This window comes from Boleophthalmus pectinirostris, unplaced genomic scaffold, assembly GCF_026225935.1.
Source record: "Boleophthalmus pectinirostris isolate CB_2022bp ecotype Guang Dong unplaced genomic scaffold, ASM2622593v1 HiC_scaffold_19, whole genome shotgun sequence".
Taxonomy (NCBI): domain Eukaryota; kingdom Metazoa; phylum Chordata; class Actinopteri; order Gobiiformes; family Gobiidae; genus Boleophthalmus; species Boleophthalmus pectinirostris.
This window is the reverse complement of record NW_026571140.1, coordinates 21302331-21324001: the sequence shown is the minus strand read 5'-3', so window position 1 is coordinate 21324001 and position 21671 is coordinate 21302331. Positions and strand designations below refer to the sequence as shown.

Genomic DNA, 21671 nt, shown 5'->3' with positions numbered 1-21671 from the left:
TAATAATACTTACAAGATCACTAGAACTAGAGACTTTTCCTGGCATGAGAAGATCAGTAAACATATAATAAATATAATCTCTGTAACAGTAGTTCAGTTTTGTTTTGTCATATGTGAATGTTCTTCATGTAGTAATATTACATTTAATAAAGCAGATGCAAATATAGTTTTTGTTGGTATCAAGTTGATTTATGCTTTACCATAGTCACTCGCCCCTGCAACATTTTCTATTTCAAGAGTCCACACGCCTGTGGGGACTTCATCCCAAGAGTGAGTGGTCATGAAAGCCCAGTCATTGAAGCCCTCTGAAGAGTAGTCATGAGGTCTGCAAAACCAAACAACATCAATCTCAATTCTTTCTCATTGTTGTCCTTTAGTTGATCGCTAATGTAACAGCAGATGGTTATACCTTGGATGGAGGAGGGTGGAGCGTGTACCAGCGGGACTGATGAGGTGAATAGCGAGGTTTCCCCTTCTGTTGTAGGACAAAGTGAGCCGAGCCTGAACATGCTCCAGGGACTTCACATGAGCATCTGAGCCGAAGCAGGCATCCACGCTCTTGTTTATCAATAAATGACCTCCAATGTTCCTGTCAAACAAACAGAATAAAGCAGTGTATGATTATGAGAGAGCAGATTATTGATGTCTGTGTTGGGGAAGGAGCCATGCCTGAAATAATTAGTGAATTCATAAGCACATAATAAAAGAACACAAGTTTCAGACAACTGAGGAATGACATTTTGCTATTCACCTGTGTCCAAAAAGGCAAAGGGGGAGGAGTCTGAGGGATTAGTGCCAAACTTGGAGCACACTTGTCCTCCACAAACGAAAAGCACCCATCTATTTTCTACACCCCATTTCAAATCGGCTTAGGAGATTACATATAACCACAACAATTCAGAGTTGAGGAAAGCGAGGGGTTTAGCGACAGTGAGGCGCCCAAATTACAGACAAGACTTAATATCATCGCCGTGCCGTCTCTCCGGGTATAAATAAATATTTCATGATCCATTTAAAAAGTAAATTATCCAGTTGTCCTTCTCTGTAAACAAAAGTCCAATTTAGACTGAGCATATGAGTACAGTCACACATAATGATGAAAATGAGTGGAGATGCTTCTGCTTTTACATTTACATTTATAATAGGGGCTCATATTCATGCATTTCAGTTTCCTGTAATAGGAGACATTTTGAGCACTATTCACTGTCAAAAAGATTGTAAATAGTTAATTGCTATGGCAACAGTCTTAATTTTTCATCATTCTGAAACCCATGGATAGTAGGTGAAAAGTGAATTTTGCACACAGAATGATTTATCAAAGTCAGTTAACCACTGAAGTACTGAAAAAAAAAGGTGGACTTAGAATAAAATCTGTAAAGTGACTCACAAAGGTGTGTCCATTATTTACTTGTGTTTCACTTTATAATTGTGAACATTTTAAAAACAATGAAGACAAAAGTGTTACAGATTGGTCTGAGATGTACAATGGGGATAACAGGAAAGGGAGGAGGACATTCAACAAGGCAGTAGTTCATTCTGCGTGTCCTTGTACCATAGCAGCCCATTCTGTGTAGACATTATGTAACAATGACTTTTGCGCTCAAGGTTTTTAGACAAATATAAACATAAAACTGTGTATGAATAGGAAAAAAAACCCTCACTGGAAATAAAATAGTTCAATATGGAACAAAATAATAGTACTGTATTAAGAGCATATGGAGGTTCAAGTTTTAGTTGGAGTTTAAGTTTCTTTATTATATTTTTAAGTATGACTCAGTAAATACAGGAACTTCATGGTAATCACTTCCTTGTTTTAATACCAGTAGATTTAACTGGAATTGTCATTTTTAAATGCATTCTCAAATGTCCAAGTGGAAGTAAATTGTCTATCTTTTGACAGTCAGGTATTCGTTAAATGAATATGCCAACTGTAATTTGCAGTTGAAAGAGAAGAACTGCTTATTTATTTCTCGTCACACCGGATAAGTGAGTTGGCTAAAGACCTAAAATGTAAATTGAATAACCTGCCTGACTGCTGCTCCCAGAGGTCTGAACCATCTGCTCTGAGCATCTCTGCGCTGGGCTGAAAGAGACGCGAGCTCCAAGAGGGAAGTGACAGACTGCATAATGAAGAGGAGATGTCAAACTCCTTTCAGCTCAAAACTCAGAAATAAAAGTGACAGAGGGAAATATAGAGCCTTGAATTGACAAACTATTATTTCTCTGTTTATAACAATCATTCTTCCCAGAATTGAAAATGCTATGCACATGTACAATATCTACTGCCAAGAAAGATGGGGACCATACATCACTGCAGTGGAGCATGACAAGTCGTGCACAAGAATCAGACTGCAGCTGTACAAGACAATCAGAGAGAAAGAGATGGAACTTCCTCTTTGTGATGCTGATTTATTCAAGAATGAGACCAAATGTTTTTGGCTGAATAGAACAGATGATATTGGGCAAAAAAAAAAAAGCTTCAAAAACGAAAACTATATTTTATTTTAATTAAAGTTGGAGTACCTGATTTTCAAACCATGAAAGGAGGAAGTACGTATTTCAACTTGGCTCTCACAAAATCCTTTGGTACATCTCTAATATTCTCATGCAGGATGGACCGCCAATGCACAGTCAGTCACCTCTCATGATAAAGTGTCACTTTCTTCTCTTTTTGCAATTCAAATAATACATCGTGGACTGATTTTGTCACAGTCCTGCTTTCACAATATACTTACCTAACATTTTATCTTCATGGGTGATTAACAAATGCATTGATTGTGAATAATAAGTCTCGGTAATCATTTTACGGTTTACTTTTTTTTTCTTTAAATTATTCTGCGCACTAACCTGGGTTCTGCAAGGATGGTGAGCACACATTTCCTCTGAGGCCCCACATTAGTCCATGTCTTTGCCAGCGCTACAATGGCCCCAGCATCCAATAGACCATATCCATACGAATGACTGACTGCAGGAAACAGAAAAAAGCCACAGTGAAACTCAAATATTCCTTTCAACAAAGCCAGAAACTCATAACTCATCTGCTACCAACAAAAACTCGCTAGTGCAACGAAAAAGTATCCATATTTAGTCATTTTAGTTAACTGCAAAAGGTGCATAGCACAACTTTTCTGGTGGAGGGTCCGTCACCTGTTTGTCCCCATGGAAATGTTGTTGCTTTGCCTGGAATGTTCCATGGTATGACATTAAACACATCTATCTAGCTTTTATTCATTACAGGTGTTTCTATTGCTCAAAATGTAGCCTGTAGTTGTTGCCCTTGGAGCATTACATGCAAAGCAATAACACCTCCATGGAGACAAGCAGGTGGGGGACACTTCACTAGAAAAGTTACCCATTGCCCTTTAAGGTATTATATTACATTTTTATCATAACCATTTGTAATATCAATCTCTATAAGAGGTACAAGAAGCATACAGATTTCCTTTGCTGTAAACAACTCCTATATAAATGACATATACCTTTGCGCCCGACTCCATTGTTTCTCCAGTCACTGGCGAGCAGGTGTGCAGGTTGAGAAGTTCGTACGACCAGATGTTGCATGTCCCTCCAGGTCAGGTTTTTACTAGAGCAGAGCAAACAAGTCAAAAACACTGACTCACTTTCTGAAGCGGTGTCAATACAAGTTTAATCGTTCACAAGATCAAATGGAAATCTCACAATAACTCTCTGTGCGCACTACAACTACTCAAATAGAGAATACAGTTACATATGACAGTCACTCAGTGTTTGAAGTGAGGTCAAGTGATTATCCAGCCTGCTCTAAAGCACGTAACCTGAATGGAAGTTACACTAGGTCAGAGGAAGTTTTTATTTCAAAAGGACATCTGTTTAATCTCTTACCCAAACTAAGTCCATCATTCATCAGATTTTGGATAAAAATATATCAACACAAAATCTGTTAATTGCGATGTCTCTACAGCAGCTCACTGTTTGTCTAATTACTTGGTCCCAAACAGTTGGGATGTCCGTACATTAGTGCTGCATGGCTGGATAAGAATGATTAGAGCCCACATCAAATTGAGTCGTTTATAAATGAATAGCACAAACCTGCCAGTGGGGTTAAAAAGTTATTTGTAAAACTGAATTAATCAATGTGTAAATGAATTACACCAACAGTTAGGAAAAAAAATCTGTCTTCAAAAAGGTTTGTTGATAAAAAGCTGATTACATATGCTGAAATGGTCAGTGTTGGTTGACATTTAAGCTTTTTTTTCTTTGCAAAAAAGTCCTTAGAAATGGCTATTCATTTCAAAATGTATTGGGAACAAAAAGCAATACTAAAGATATAAAAAATATACATGAAACTGAATCTTAGTAAAAGGAACAGTGATAAGCACATACTTAGCCTCCAGTGCAAGAGCGATGATCCCAGCAGCAAGTGGGGCAGAGGCAGAGGTCCCTGTGTGGGAGTCTGTGCACTTGGATTTAAGGTCTGTAGTTACCTAAAGAAAGCAAAAGATTGTAAGATTAAAGGTCTCGTAGATATTAAGTCACAAACATTAAAAATAAAAGGAACAACAGTCCATTCACCTTTTCAATGCCAAACATATGCACATGGCATTTTAAAGGCTTCAGAACAAGTACATTAATGTCTTAGAGTACATTCATTAACTCATCTTACTGCGCTGACTTTAACACTTAAGTTGGCTTAAATATACATTCAAGGCTGCTAATATCCTTCTCTCTAAATTATGTGTGGAGGGTAATAAAATCTTTTGCAGACATTAATATATGTTCTGGTACATAACCCTTGGGGTCCCACCCACACTAAACCATTCAATCTCCTCATTCAGTGGTCCATGAGTGACAGTACAATTAAATGAGTACAGCAGTAGAGCATTATGGGAGCCCCTACATGTCAGCGAGATGTCATAAGCTGTCTGTCCACTCAGTCGGCTGCTGGCCCGAATGGTACGGATAGGAAAAGTGTGAGTGTTGCTCTAATATGACTTATTGTGTCTGTGACAGGAATGCTAAGTAGCAACAGATGAGGTTTGAGCATTCACTGTAATTTTCAATGACCCATGGCTGACAAATGGAGGCAAAGGAGAGTAACGAATAATAAGCAAGAGTGTTGGCGAACAAGTGCCACAAATATATTTTTATAGCTCATGTTGACCCAATTTACAGCATAAAACATTAGTAATTACAATATTATGTCAAGTTAACACAAACACTTAATAAACTAAAATACTATACTAAATGAACCAAACACAAATTTGTTTATTTGGGCAATTTTACATAAGCATTATTATATACAGACATTCATCATTAGATACTAATTATTAATTTATTCAGTAAACTTTTAAACTGTATTCGAGCTGCCTGTAGAAAAAAGCCAAACAATTCCATACAAAACTGACAATACCATACAGTGCTCAAAAAGAGTACACAGAAGTGAAAGTAGTAACCACCCTTACAAAGAACAATACATTTTACTGTAGTAAGCATTTGTGGATTTACAGCTATAATATAAGCAGTGTGTATCTGATGTTAAATTGGAAATCACCTTTTTCTCTTGTTTTGTGTCTTTTGTGTTGCATTGTATTGAAAAAAAACTGCACTTACTATTTGTTTCTCGTTGAGGTTTCCCGAGCTATAGGTGGTGGCAAGGGTGGAGGAGCAGGCCTCGCTGTACCAGGGCACATTGCCGTTCTGAGTAGAGCTGCTGATGGACAGGGTGTAGATGCTGTTGGTGTAGCCATCACAGTTACAGCTGTCCTTCTCCCGACCGCCGTTTCCAGAGGCCCACACAAATATGGAGCCCCGTCCTCCACGGCCCTGCAGAACAGCCAGTACATTTAGACAGCTCAGAGAAATAACTGCAGAACTGTACAAGCCCATATTTGATGCAGCAAAATAGTTTGGTTTCTCATTGAATCCCATATATTTTTTAATCATGATTATTGATGTTTAAATTATGACATCATTAAATCAAGAACTCTTGACCATATAAAATATATAATATTTTATATATTGTTCATTTTAAGTACAAGTATCACAAGAGTAGCCAAATAGTTTAAGTTATGTAAAAATATCAACTTGTCTTGTTCTCATAGACACAATCTCATGTCTCATCTTGTGGGTATTGTGTCTTTTCCCATCCCTAGTTAATTTCTATAGCAACAGTGCCAGCTTTTTGTTACTCTGAAAGCCATGGGTAGGAGAACACATTTAATTCAGTTCTCGCCCATATATCGCAGAGAACAGGGTGGTCGCTCTGAATTAGAAAGAACTAAAGAGTGGGGTGACAGCAATGACAACAGCTCATTGTAATAAATCAGCCAACCTTTCAGACTTTGAAGTACAATCATTTTCAACTACGAGCTGCTTTATATTGTATTGAGCCTCTCAGTATTGATCAAATCCGGCTATGCACCACCCACACCACCATCTGACACTGTTGTCACTGTGGCAATTATCTTCGGAGTCGGTCTCGGAGCTTCCAATCAACTTTATGGCACATGCCTTGAATGCGGTTGCTCCGTAACAGGGGTCTATGTTAGTCCTTTTGCCAGGCCTGTGAACAAGATGCCTATTAATCAGCCAACTACGCGACACAATCCCAATGAGCAGAATACATTATGGTAAGTGCTGCTTTCAGGAGCAAGAGTTACTGAATGAGGCCATGGCTTTATTGGTAAATATTCATGTAGTTAGAAGAATTCTTTCAATAAACATACCGAGTTTTCATGAACAGTACTTAATGGGCTATCAAAATTGCTCTCCACTAAAATTTCACTAAATGGCCTTTAATAATAATAATATGAACATTTTCTGTGATTAAATAAATTTATCAGCTTCAGTGATGGACCAAGGACAAAAGTGAATCAGTCTGGGCTCTGCATCTTTATTTCACGAAGTGCTTTTTTTTGTTTGATTGCAAGTTTCCACAGGTTCACAGAATGTGTTAAAAATGTGAATCATATACATATTAAATGTTTTATACATAAAAGCTATATTAAACATTTAATTGCTATGCTAGCTTTAAGTTATTTTTTATAGATGATGTGGTAGTAAATTCGCTTATTCTCCACTAAATACAGTTACATATCTTATTAATTGGTTGCCACTTTTATGTTCAATTCATTCCATCCCTTTTATGAGAGAGCCTACTCCATTCACAATTGCCTTTGTACTAGCTAGCCCATGTGCCCTCATGCTTGACTAGTCTGATGGCTGACTACTGAATGAGTCACATAAAACGCAGCAAATGACTGTATTTTGTGCACATGTACCTCTGTAACTCCATGCAGGAAAGCTTCTTTGGCCAGTTTGGCAGGACCATCCACGGTTTTGCCATCATCCTCTGGACCCCAGCTGGCACTGTAGACATCAATGTGCTGTGGGTTTAGGCTGAGAGACTGGGCTTCAACCATGTCAGTCACCTCCCCGTCCAACATGCGCACACCTGGTAACCGACAGACAAAAGGATATGAGGAGGGGAAGTTGCAACTTTGAAATTAAATTATTTCATACACTGAGGAACAAAAAAATACATAACCACAAGTAGTTGAGGTGTAAAATAATCACCACCTGGTATATGGTATAGCTCTTATAGTACATAATATAGCTAGCATTCCTTTGCTTCATCTGTAAAAGGTTTGGAACAGCCCTTGTGAAGCTGCTCCAATTTTACTTTGGGGGAAAAAATGCCCGCTTTCTTCCGAAAATATCCTACTAACTGACATAACAAGGACAAAGATATTCTGTCCATCACCTGTCAGTAAAATTTTAATCCAGTTGATGTATGTACACTTTGCCAGAAGAATACCACATACATGTCAGTAAAATACTGAAAATGTTTACAGTGCATGACATGGTGGTCTTGGGCAGTTTTGAAATATACAGGTTTCTTGACACTAATCTGTCTCAGCATCGTATCTTCACCAAGTGCGGAACAAAATATTCTCTTTGATGCAATCCTTCTTGCTGTATTCTGGTGAAGTAAGCAAGCATCAGAGCTTTGAAGTTAACATCAACACACCACCGAGCAGCTAATGTTGCCATGGTTGCATGCGCTACCTCTGGGAAGTCATGAGATTTTGAGAACCTCTACCATTTATCTCAGGTGACTGGCAGCAGGGTGTAGCCATGATAAAAACAAAATAAACAATGTGAGGTAGTGTTGTGAACAAAACACTGCTCAGTAGAAGAGCTATTGTGGAGGGTGTTGGTTCAGTCCCTGCTGTGACCTGGTCATACACTTCAGCTGTGTCTCTAGTGCATGCTGTACTTGTACTGTGTGATAGTGACAAGCAGATCAATCAATAGAAAAAGGATCTAGGACACAATCCAGAGAGTAAACAGGGATGTCTCATACATTAACAGGCTCTTATCTGACCAAACACTGTAGCACTGTAGTAAAGTGATAACTGTCATAAGACATTGTGTTTTTTTAGCTTTACGTGTGATCAAACTATAATAGTTGTACCACAAAAGACCTGTGATACGACACACTGTGGCATAAGAGGGGAAAACACTGGGGGCTAAAAATGCTATAGAAACCCAAGACCACCATGGCATCAATATGATCCTGAATCCTGGAGTCAGCAAACACGTAATCAGCATTACCACACAAGAAACAAGAAACACAACTTTACATACACCCCATGCGTTTTACTTGTTCATGCATGAACAAATGATTAATCATCATAAATTACAGTAATGTTTACTTTGCAACACAACTAAAGAATGAAAAATAATAGGGAGAGCAAAGGGAGTGGATGGAGGGGTTCTACAAAGACTACTTTTACTTCAGAGGCAAGGACAGCCCAACATGGTGCAAACCCCATTAGGAATCACATTAATATTTCACATTTTGCCTCTGTCACTTGTACTGCATTTGTTCATAAATCAGCACAGTCCTCTTTATGAACTGGCTTTGCTGTGTTTGCCGTTCATGACAAACAACATTAAAGTCGACTCGATTTTTTATTGGATTGTTGTGATTTTTATTTCATCAGGGTCACATGGTTAATTGAATAAAGATCTTTTTGGCACTCAGAGTAAAAGCACTGATGGAGAGTGACACAGAACATAATGATATCAAAAGTATTTCATCCATAGAAAACTGCTTATGAGACAATGACAGAGGTATGGATACGTAACTTTTTAATTTCTTACGTAGAAATACTGATGCTAATTATTAAAACTTAAAAATCACATAAATAATGTACAAAGGCTTATCACATATTCATGTGAAAAGATATATTTTTTTCTGTATCTACTAAAAAGCCCATTGGTATTCACATCACACCTCAGTCATGCAAGTAAAAGTGCAGCTCCCACAAATAGAGTAAAAACAAATCCAGCTTTCAGGTATAGTGCAGTTTTGTATCAGCAGCCAAAACCATAGATCTAATGAATGTACAGTGTAGTCATTATTTGATCTCTAATTTAAACGTACCTCCTATCTTTGCATTGTAAGCCACACCAACTCCACAGATCCCATTGTTGGCCACTGCTGCCACTTCACCTGCACAGCGTGTTCCATGTCTGCAGAGAAAGGGAAAATTAAGTTGAAGAAATAACTCAGTTTGAAAGATTGACATGATATTGATACAGCATTTTTACTCTCTGCCCTCCTTGACCATGTCCTTGTATAGAGATGTGTATGACCATAATAAAATGGAGCTAGTGTGTTCCTGGGGTCAGTCTGCCGAAGGAGGCAAAACAAACTCGGCCGGACAGCTTCTTGGCTTTGATTCTGTTAAACAAATCTAAAGTCCCATTTGTCCAAAGAAAACAGCAAGTCAATGAGAGAAGACCACAGTATATCAACCCATGACCTGGTAGAATAAGTAACTCTAAAGAACCTTAATAAAGTCAAGGAAAAGGGAAAAGGATACACACTACCACAGGGGAGTGAATTGGATTTGTTTTTTCACAAGGGCTCTTTTGATTAACTCTGCCCTGGAAGTAAGATGTAGCTCTACGCACAGCAAGCTGGGAATCATGAGGCAGGTTGATCATCAGATTCAAGTCAGGTACACTACTGTGGTCTGCCGAATGGATATGCAATCCTAATACCATTCAATGTAGGGCAATCCCCTCTGGGCCACAGCCATTCCTATAGAGGAATGCTAGATGTAACAGTCAGCATGGACAATCTATTGGAAACATTTACATTAGCTTCCACTAAGGAATTTTGAACAAAACACCAAAATCCATACCAGTAATATACAATATTTAAGCACATCATTAAACCCATATTCATCAAAATCAATCCTCCAATTCACACATCAGAATTTGTTATGATTAATATTTATGAAAAACTTTACGAAAACAATGACTATAACTACTTAAAGTTATAGCCATTGAAAAGTCAATATGGTCCTATCAAAGCATGGCTCTTGTGTATTCATATTGTAAAATTAGAGGATATCAGATGATCCTGACCATCTCACTTAGAGGATTTTCCACGGTGTCTCATCTCTACATTCCTTTAAGTGTTGACTTTGGAGTCTAATGTCCCAAGTTTCCATGTTTGTGATTCAGGAGGCGATAAGGTTTCAGGTGTCTGAGATGCAGGGCGTGCACAGACAAACACCTCAACAGCTCACCGCATCCATTTTCAAATCTCTCCTTTGACACGTTCATTACAGTCACTAACCTGACAGACTGACTCAGGAATACAAATGTTGTGACAGAGCTGAAAAATGCACTTACACACTGTACATAATCAGGTATTTGGTAGTGACACTTTGTGAGTGATAAAAGACATTTAGACCTTTCATCCACTGTTCAAAGCAGTAGTAAGCCTGACTCATGAACTCTGATGTTGACCTAAAAAATTGACAGTTGCTGGGTATTGGCTTTTCCTTTGTTTCATCACTCATTGACATTTTATATCAACAGATAAAATATAACTAGTTGCCCAGTGGATCTCCATTGTTCCAATAATAAGGCACATTTAAGAATCTAAAAAAACTTCTGGACTGTCATTTTTACACTCACATATAGTACCGACTTAATAGGCATCACATGGTTCAAAGTGGTGTTCTGGCCTTAAGGCAAGGGGTCACATGTTAAAATCAAAAGTTTACAAACAGTGAGGAGATTACCACAAGAACTTTTGCAGTGAAATAAATCACTGATTGTTCACAGAGCTGTTCACACAGAGTACTGTTCAATCAGTTAACAAGTCACCCACAGAATAATGATTACAGCAGTAACATCTGCCTGAAACAAAGGCAGCTTCCTTCAGACAGAGGCATGACATCGAAGCCTTGTTATAGCTCATTTTATGTTAAACAGATGCCTGCAATAAACAGATGATTTGTATGCAAATGCAAAGGATTTGTCACAGGTTGTGACAGAGTCACTCCTTTATGCCTTTCCCAATTATCAGAAGTGTTTTCATGAGCACATTCATGCCAAGGCATGGACACTTAAATACAATAAATGCTTCATCAGTCAAAACAAAAATAAAGAGAAGCAGACAGTAACTTATCACAGGTGTCATCCAAGATACTAATATTACACACGCTGACAGATCGAGAGCTCTGCACCAATCATATGCAATACTAGTATTAAGCACAAGTCAAAGACATTATTTTTGTCAGAACTAACATTCACAAAACATACACTAAATAACTATGATATTTGGCACATAATGGAAACAAAAGTTATATGAAATAAGAAATAAACTGAGTATATTTTAGTTCAAACTGCTGCCAGGGAGAGCCCCATGGCGCTCTGGAGGCACTGAGTCTAACTCCAGTTAAAGCAGTGAAGGCTGACTGCAGCGCTAAGGCCAGAAGCATGTTCAGTATTCATACCCACAGCTGGTAGAGCCATTATCACTGTGCTAAATCTAAACTGCCTCCTACTGGAAACTTTCAAAAGATATGCCATTGTCATCCACAGAGTCAGGGAGCATCTGTGGACAGAGCAAAGATGGGGAAGTATTTAACTTCCCAAAAGTTATGTTTACCGAAGTTTCCAATTCAGTACTGGATATAATGGCTATGTAAAAACATTTTTAAATATTTTCATATCAATGTCAGGCCGTCTTTAGTTTTGAGTTACTAATGAATTGGCAAAGAAGCAGAAGACAAAAAAGGTGGTGCAAGGTACCATTTTGCAGTGAAGTATGGGATACGTAAATCCATGGTGTATTGAGAGAGCTACATTCAAGCATTGGGAAATTACATCCAAAAAAGCCAGGGGTTGCCAGGCAATGCCATGTTGAATTTGGAAATGGTTCTTGTTGGATGTCTGTAGATCACATCTTGCACAAACATGCAGGTGAATGAACACATTGCTACAGAGCCATCCTCGTTGCCACTCGTTCCAGAGAAAAGAAAGACATCTTTATGAAGGGAACACACTTTGGCTTTAAGGAGCGAACAGACACTCCAGTCTTGAGCCGCTTCATGGCCGCCTACAGGTTGTTTACTCATGCATCTGTCCAGCCCACTGTAGCACAGGACACACACTCGTACTTTCCTCCACCACAGAGAGCTGGGAGGTGGAGATAAGAGCTGAGGTGAGCAAGGCCACTGAAAATGAACCACCAAAATCCTGCAGCCATTACTACCCAGTGTCTTAGCTGGGCTTGAGGCCACCATGAAAAACCTTCGAAGTGTAAACATGTACAAATGGAGAATGTGTGTGTGTTTGGGTTTTTTTTTCAGTTTTTTGCCCATAGGCTTAACTGGACTCGACAGTAAAGAGCATCAAATGGGAAAAGACAGCAAAAGGTCTGAGATCTTCATCCAGAGCACCCATGCATATCGATTTGGTCACACAACAGCACAAAATGTATATATGGATTTTTTATTTTATTTTTTTTAAGTAACAATGTAATTAAGAATTGGGAGGAGGTGTAGAAATGAGAAAACTTTTGAAATAAAACTATTGTATAACTAGTCATGAGTGCGTGTCTCCAGTAACATTTGTATTTTAATGATAAAGTAGAGTTCCATTGTGACGTACCCCCGCAGTTGGCAAATAGAAACACATGTAGGTTGTCTCACAGCAGTAAAACAATAAAATGTGGAGCTGTAAAAATAAAGCCATTAGAGTAAAAGATTATTTTACCTGTTGTCGTTAAGCTGTGTGTAACGAGGTTGTGGGTCTGGGTCAGCATCATTCACGTCATAACTGGCATCTGGGTCCTGAAAAAAAAATTAAATAAAATTTAAAAAATATGCATTTATTTTAAAGGCCACTAACACACACTGCATTATAAAACATGGACCTGTAAATAGTCAGCACCATAAACAGGCACAAATTACAATTAATGAGAAGTCAATTGCAGCATAATAAAAACATGATTACACTTACATAGTTCTGCATTAAATCAGGATGGTTCTTCTCTATGCCGTCATCCAGGATAGACACGACCACTCCTCGACCCGTGTAGCCCTGCTCCCACGCTCCTGTGGCATTCAAGTCACGATGGTTGCTGTTGTGCTGCATGGGGATGGAGATTGCACATAATTTATCCTCATTATTATACAGGGCTCTTAAAAGAAAATACAGTGTGTTCATAACTCAACAATGTCTTAATCGGAGAGTCTCAACTGTAATTCCTTTGTGTTCTTTAAAGGAAATAAGGTATTGCAAGAAATCAACAAATCACTGTCCATTAAAATCCTTGTTAACACCACAGTCCATTAGCATGTGTCCATCACAAACACCCATCCCACCCTGCGATCAGTCAGGTTCACTCTTAATGAAACATAGACACATTATAACAATGACAAAACCTTCATTGGTAGATGAATGTTACAATGCATAGTCAAATTTTTTGCAATTTAGCCACAAATGGATGATAGATATTATGATTAAACTTTAATTAATATTTATAAAGGTCAGTTGAGTTAAAAGGTATAAAATCTTTGATCTTGGAAATGGCCATACCCTTTGCTTAAAAATACAGATACTGCAATTTTCACTGATCTTATATTATGCCTTTTTGGCTTTTTGAAATACCACAGCATTTAATAACGATACTATGTAAGAAAAATTTATTCTTTTGGAGTGGTGATTTTCACACGAACAAGTGATCTCACACCTGAAGTTTCAAAGACGATGACCACAACAGCAGAGCTCTGGTGGGACAGTGGATGCAGATGGACCAGTAACAATCTGAACAAGGCATTGGTAATCTGCTACCATGAATGCAAAATAAAAGTATATCTCTTTCCCCTTTTTAAGTGCATATTATTTATTATAAAACAATGTGAGCTTAAAAACTCTATTTGACATCAAGGGAGCTCTAAGTGGAACCATATCTCTGAAGTCTTCTCATTACATTGGCAGACACTGTGCCTGCTTTTATCTATGGCTTTTGATGCCACTAACGACTCTGAGCCACCAGGGGAAAGGAAGCTGCCATTCTGAACAGCCAGTGATGCAAGTCTGTTTTGCATCAGCGTGATCTCCTCCCGCCTCAAGCACCCTCTCCGTAATTGAAGGAAGCGAGTGGAGAAACTGGAAAAATCTCAGGGGTTGTTATTGCTGCTCCTAACAGGCCGTGTGTATCAGTGGATTTCCTTTAAGTCAAACGTGGTATCAATCATCTGAAAACGAGATCACTTCAAGCACTCCTTCTAAACTTTCACACTTTGTTACTGTGAAACTAGTTAGCAAGTAAAGTTTTCACTTATGAATTGCCTGCAATGCCTAAATGTAAATAAAAGAATGCCCATCAGTCTTTCTATTGTTGCATCAATGCACTTTTCAGGAACTGTGTTAACTGTGTAAGCAAGAACAGCACAACACACAAAGCCTTCTTATTGAATTCAGATTTCTTCAGACTCTGGGGGCATTTCTAAGACTGTACTGAATTATATGGATTTCTGTTCACAGCCCTGGACATATAGGAAATACACATGGTTATGACTTACCAGATACCACTGGTCAACAAACTTTGGGTCTGTAAGGTCTGTGTAGACGTCTCTTTTTCTCCTGCGTTTGACCACTTGTTGCTCTGCCCAAGACACCTGTATAAAGATCAGTAAAATAGGTTACAAATTCCACATCTCCAAATTATCGTTGGGTCCGTTCACCTTAGTTCACCCAATGAGTTAAACCCTACTTTGTCAAATCTTGATGAAACTTGGTATATAGGTAAAGCCAGAAAAGCCAAAATTTAAAATTTTTGTTTGATCGGACCAACAGTTTCTAAGATATCGCAATTTAATTTTTTCACTTTTCTGTGTGGTCTCCAAATTTCAAATTGCATTTACTCAGCAACTACTGGTCTGATATCAACATGACATGTTTTAAGATGGAGGTAAGTCAACTTCTAAATCTGTGTGAAAATAAAAAAGAAAACCCCTCCAGATGTTGTAGTGGACATATAAGGCTACATTTTTTCTATTTGCGTCACTGAGGTCGGGCGTGTCTCTTATTGTCAATTTCAAGGTCAAAATATTGGTCAAAAGGTAATTCATCTCAAAACTACTCAAATGCAAAAATAAATCTTGATAATTTTTTATATCGGACCAGTAGTTGCTGAGTAAATGCATTGAATGAAATTCGGCGACCACACAAAAAATTGTAAATTTAAATAGCGATATCTCATCAACTGTTACTCCGATCATGCTAAAATTTGAGATTGTGGTTTTCTTGGCTATGACTTACTCATACACCAATTTTCTTTGTAATTTGACAATGTGAGTGTTCAAATTGCAATTTTTTGGGGTGAATTGAGGTGGAATGACCCGTTATAAAAATGTGTCTCAAAACACCATTGCCATATGGATGTCCATATATGGATCAATTCCTGCTTGGACCAAGTTCCACTATTGTGTCCCACGTTGCTAGTGGTGTCAGTCTACAATAGTAGCTTACCACCACTCAGTATGAAGTGAATGAATAACGATTACCACTGTGTAGTGCTTTGAGAAACTTGAGCAAGTCTATGTATTACAAGTATTATACATTTTTAATTTTATTTTAAAATAAAACATTTTTGTCATTGTATCCAGAGCCTTGCATATTTATTGATCCATTTGAATATTTAATCTTTATGACATTTTGCATATAATTCCACTACTGTTCAGCTTTTGTGGTTGATAAATAAATCTGTGGTCATTGCCGTAATAGTAAAAAGTGATAAAATGATATCCATGAGCAGGCTATTGAGGTCAGCATGTCATATGAATTAAAAGAGATCCAGTGTCTCAGCAGGACTATAGTGGCCCAGGTGAGATTAGAGGCACAGTGGGCCTCTCGCTAATGAGAGCACAAGATGAATAACAGAGCAGCTTGAGACTAATTAAATTTCTGCATTGGACTATAATGGGATGCACTAGAATCTATTAAGCTTACACCTGTTTGCTGTAACGTGTACATAAAAACAAGACAACACAAGATTCAAGTCTGAGGAGTCTTCTCTACTGAAGAGTGAGGATGAATGCAGGGAATATAAAGGTGGAAAAATAAGACCATCTCTCTGCAGTCTTCACAGCTCTGTCTTGCTATAGCACAAAAAAGCACCCGGGTGGATGAGAAAGGAAAAATATATCAGAAAATAGAAGACAGAAAACTGCCTACTGCAAGGACAGGGCATCTGATGTGAAGGACAAGCCAAACGCAATGCACCTTTTCTCGCATGATCATAAGGGGTACTCAACAAAGAGCAAAGTGTATGGTTGGATTAGTTAGTAGCTACAGAAATCCAGCAAGCCCCAACACATTTGGATTGCCTTTTCATTAATACAAATTTTAACTAATGCAACACACTGTGCAGTTAAGTCTTCTTTCCTGGCAGGATGAGACAGTTAATAGTATTTGCAATCATTATTGTAATGTTACTTTTAATAGTGATTTTTGTGGCCATGATGATCGTGACCCAAAACTTCAGGATCATCATTTAGGGTTAGTCTTGACCTAGACATTTCAATTCAAATGGGTCCTTTCTAAATTTTATTACTTGGTCTGAAAAGTTTATAAATCACAGATCAAAGTCAAACATATAATGCCAACATCCTTAATGGGAGGCATAGGTCAGTGCTTGCGTTACAGCTCTGGGAATTCACCCAGGCTAACGAGGTGACAGCTTCCACACAATGAAAAATCTACACCTTAGGAGCGAAACCCCGGAGGCCATGAGCACAGCAAGCAGATGTCAAACAGCTATCACCGCTAGCGACATGTGATGAATCGTCTCTGGTCTTCCATTACTGTTGCCAAGACTGCACTGAACACACGGTCAGTCGTCAACGATGCTCTGCAGCTTTGTGAGTGGAAAAGACTATATTAGCTGTCTCTTCCTGCACTGAGATCGTGGTTTAACAAGTTTAACAAAAAATAAACATATTTCCATGCAGAAAAGCTTTAGTTTTGTCTTTTTTACTTCACCAGAAATTAGTTGCCTTCTGGTCTCCAGTGGTATGCTTATTAATTTAGGGTTTATTAAGACTGAATAAAAGAAAGATTTACAGAAAATTTCCTAACTGGACAGAATTAGAGCCCGACCGATATATCGGTTGGCCGATATGAGCACCTGGAAGCAGGTTGCTGATACGGGCCGATATTTCACGTGGGCATGTTATGCCTCGTTAAAAAGTTTAGACTCTCTACATTATGTTCATTTAATCCAATTTACAGACAGATAAATGTCCTAATATGTGGTTCCACATCAGTATTTATCTGCGGAGTCATTTGTATGTGTGTCCGTACTGTCCCTGAACACACCACAGAGTCTCGTCACTTCACTCACGTGCCTTTGTTTACACCCGCAGACACAGATCCATGTGCGCAACACTGAGATTATTTTCTTTTTATGGACAATCGGTTTGAGTCTGGAATAAATGGACATTTATTAGTGCAGACTTGTGATGTGAGGAGGAGCCTCTGTGAGCGGTGAGTGTTGGAAATATGTCGACTTTGAAGCTAGTTTTGGTTCGTTCTGATAGGTTAGCGATTAGCTGCTGTAGCTCCCACACATAAACAGGCTGTTTTCTATTGGTCTATTGTAAAGTGACTATAGTGGCCGTATATTTGTTAACTGCATTGGACCTGCATTGATATGTAAATGAGCTGTGAACAGACGTGTGAATGATGAAATTTGCGCATATAATTAATTACCGCGGCGTGTAGTATTTACGGCTAAAGGCTGATAGCGATTGTTTATTTACTAGCTAGGCTAGTAGTGACGGGTCGGTCGCGAACGAAGCGGCTCTTAGAGCCGGCTCTTTGAAGCGAACAACGGGAGCCTGATCCTTATTGGGATTGGGAGCAGTGTTTTCTCTTTCTCTCACTTTTTTCTCTTCACACCGCGTGTAGACTCTTGGTAGTTTGACAGCGGCAGCGGCTAAAAACGAAACTTTCAAAAATATGCGTGTGCATAATATAGAAAAAACGTGCATATATATATATATATATATATATATATATATATATATATATATATATATATATATATATATATATATATATATTCAGCATAAAATAAACCAGGACTAATCTTGGGCTCGAGAGAGGGAAAGAGATAGAGACCGAGTCCCGACACTCAGTCCTGGTTCAGTTCTGGTTTAGTCCTGTATTAGACCTGCCTTAGACCTGCTTTAGTCCTATGACATATCATGTAAAGAGGCAAAACAACAATAAATGTTGCCTAAATAAACCCAGTTTAAAAACCACCAGAGCCAAACCTAAGTTTTTTTTTTTAAATAACTAAAGACTAACAGTGAATTTTTACATCACTAAATATATCGGCGAGTATATCGGCTATCGGCAGTTCCAACTCACAGTATATCTATCATACCGGCAACAACAAAATCCATTTCGGTCGGGCTCTGCACAGAATCATCCAACGTTGAGACATAAATTTAATACACTTTAATCTTGGCACCAAATATTCTTGTAATATTTTAATATTTTGATGTTTTTGTAAGATCTCACAGCCATCTCCGTCTATGATTCTCTTCATACTCTGTAGCTGTCTTATCAGGTTAATCAAATACTCCACTTCCCATTTAATCTATTGTCAGGGAGGTTATGTTTTAATTATAAAGTTCAAAACACTTCAACTCAAAATGAAATCACTTAAAATGGTAATGCACCAGCCACTCATACATCAACGAGAGTATAGATGATCAATAATTTCTTTTTATTAGTGAGAGTTGTGAGCAGATATACATAAAATCAGTCTCCCTTGACATTATTACCACATCTAATTAGTCAGAAGCCAAACTGGGGAATTGACAAGACAGTTGAAAAAGAGCTACAGTGTGCTCTTCTTTCAGTCAGACTTTTGATATTTGCTTGCTGATTAAACAAAATGGCAGTATTGACTAAAAGGCCCCTCTATAGTCTGAGTGACAAGGTCTTAGTTGTATGCAGGCCCAGGGTTAGACTTCATTATTTTGCCTCATGTGATTTGCAGACAGATAGAAACAAACCAGCTCATTTAGCCTGGCTGCCCGTGGGACTCACAATCTTCCATTTGCCGATCTTCTTTCTATTATTGTGAATCTTCCATTTATGAGTTAAATCTGTGACCATGAAGCAGAAGACAGTAAAGAGGCTCATGGTAACCAACTCAAACAGGGACAATAGAAAAGTAAAAAAATAATTGTATGTTTTTAAGAACTCAGGTCATTAATTTGAAATGAAATACTGTTTTTAAATTATAAATATAAAACTCTTCTGCTTCTTTGAAACATTAGTTTCAATAAGTTATTGAACATACGCCCCCCACACACACACATTTAGTTATACATTTAGTGTATTTAGTTATACATTTAGTGTATGTGTGTATTTTATATATATATATATATATATATATATATACACACACATACATATTAGAGCCCGACCGATATATCGGCTGGCCGATATTATCGGCCAATATGGGCACCTGGAGACATATCGGCTATTGGCCGATATGCTTGCTGATATGGGCCGATATTTCACGTGGGCATGTTATACCTCGTTATAAATATTAGACTCTCTACATTATATTCATATAATCCAATTTATAGACAGATAAATGTCCTAATATGTGGCTCCGCATCAGTATTTATTTGCGGTGTAATTTGTCTGTGTCCGTACTGTCCCTGAACACACCCCCAGAGTCACGTCACTTCACTCACGTGCTATTGTTTACACCCGCAGCGGTGCGCAACACTGAGATTATATTCTTTTTATGGACAATCGTCTTGAGTCTGGATTAAAAGGACTTTTATTAGTGCAGACTTGTGATGTGAGGAGGAGCCTGTGTAAGCAGTGAGTGCTGGAAATATGTTAACTTTGAAGCTAGTTAGCCGTTAGCTTCTGTAGCTCCCGCACATAAACAGGCTGTTTTCTATTGGCCTATTGTAAAGTGACTGTATTGTCCGTATATTTGCTACTGGACCAGCATTGATATGTAAATGAGCTGTGAATAGACGTGTGAATGATCCACATTTATGCATATAATTAATTACCGCGGTGCGCACGTTTTTACGGCTAAAGGCTAATAGCGATAGTTTACTAGCTAGGAGTTATGGGTCGGTCGCAATCGAAGCGGCTCTTAGTGCCGACTCTTTGAAGCGAACAACAGGAGCATGTTTCTTATTGGGAGCCGTGTTTTCTCTTTTTCTCACTTTTTCTCTTCAAGTCGCTTGTAGACCCGTAGTTTGACAGCAGCAGCGGCTGAAAACGAAACTTTCAGAAATATACGTGTGCATAGGATTTTTTAAAAAGTGTATATTTGGCTGCAGTTCAGCATAAAATGAATAAACCAGGACTAATCTTGGTCTTGAGAGAGAGAGATAGAGACCGAGTCCCGACACTCAGTCCTGGTTCAGTTCTGGTTTAGTCCTGTTTCACACATGGTTTAAATCTGTTTTAGTCCTGGTTTAGTCCTTTTTCAGGCCTGGTTCAGTTTTAGTTTAGTCCTGCTTGCAACAAAACAATCTCAAGAGTCGCTTGGGAGCCGAAAAAGCCGGCTGCTTTAGTGAGCCGAGCCAAAAGAGCCAGTTCTCAAAAAAAAAAAAAAACTGGAATACCCATCACTAGTAGCTAGAATGTGATGCAAAAATGCCATTAGGCCAATCTACTGTATGTAAATATGATGTAAAGAGTCAGAATAACAATAAATGTTGCCTAAATAAACCCAATTTAGAATCCACTAGAGCCAAACCTAAGTTTTTTAAACAATTCAAGATTTACAGTGAATTTTTACATCACTAAATATATCGGCGATTATATCGGCTATCGGCAGCGCCAACTCCCATTATATCAGTTTCATATCGGCCACAACAAAATCCATATCGGTCGGGCTCTAATACATACATATATATACATATATATATATACATACACACACATATATACATATATATATATATATATATATATATATATATATATATACACACACACATATATATATACACACACACATACATATATATATATATATATATATATACACATACATATACACATACACATATATTAGGGGTGTCAAATTATCGCGTTAATTGCGATTAATTAATTACAGTCATATTTAGCGCGTTATGTTTTTTAATCGCGTTAATCTCATTTTTAATCTCCAACATTACTGTTTCTGTATGCGAGTTGCTTTATTATAAAATCTGTTATTATGTGTTGTTGGGACAACACATAAAAACAGACACACACACAAAAAAAAAACACATTTATAATTTTTTTTAATTTCGGTAATTCCACTCATTGCC

General features: G+C 38.0%; 1 protein-coding gene across 2 annotated transcripts in view; it reads right to left on the bottom strand.

Annotated features, from left to right (window-relative positions):
* The window catches only part of furina (furin (paired basic amino acid cleaving enzyme) a), a 57413-nt gene that overhangs the window by 5610 nt on the left and 30132 nt on the right, over window positions 1-21671 (bottom strand). For both annotated transcript variants that reach the window (XM_020941611.2, XM_020941610.2), the window contains exons 4-14: window positions 14883-14978; window positions 13315-13443; window positions 13069-13145; window positions 9431-9519; window positions 7260-7432; window positions 5590-5802; window positions 4363-4463; window positions 3480-3583; window positions 2848-2965; window positions 410-589; window positions 201-325 (exon numbers count right to left, since the gene is read on the bottom strand). In XM_020941611.2, the coding sequence (XP_020797270.1) occupies window positions 201-325; window positions 410-589; window positions 2848-2965; window positions 3480-3583; window positions 4363-4463; window positions 5590-5802; window positions 7260-7432; window positions 9431-9519; window positions 13069-13145; window positions 13315-13443; window positions 14883-14978 (1405 nt within the window). The remainder of the gene's footprint in view (window positions 1-200; window positions 326-409; window positions 590-2847; window positions 2966-3479; window positions 3584-4362; window positions 4464-5589; window positions 5803-7259; window positions 7433-9430; window positions 9520-13068; window positions 13146-13314; window positions 13444-14882; window positions 14979-21671) is intronic.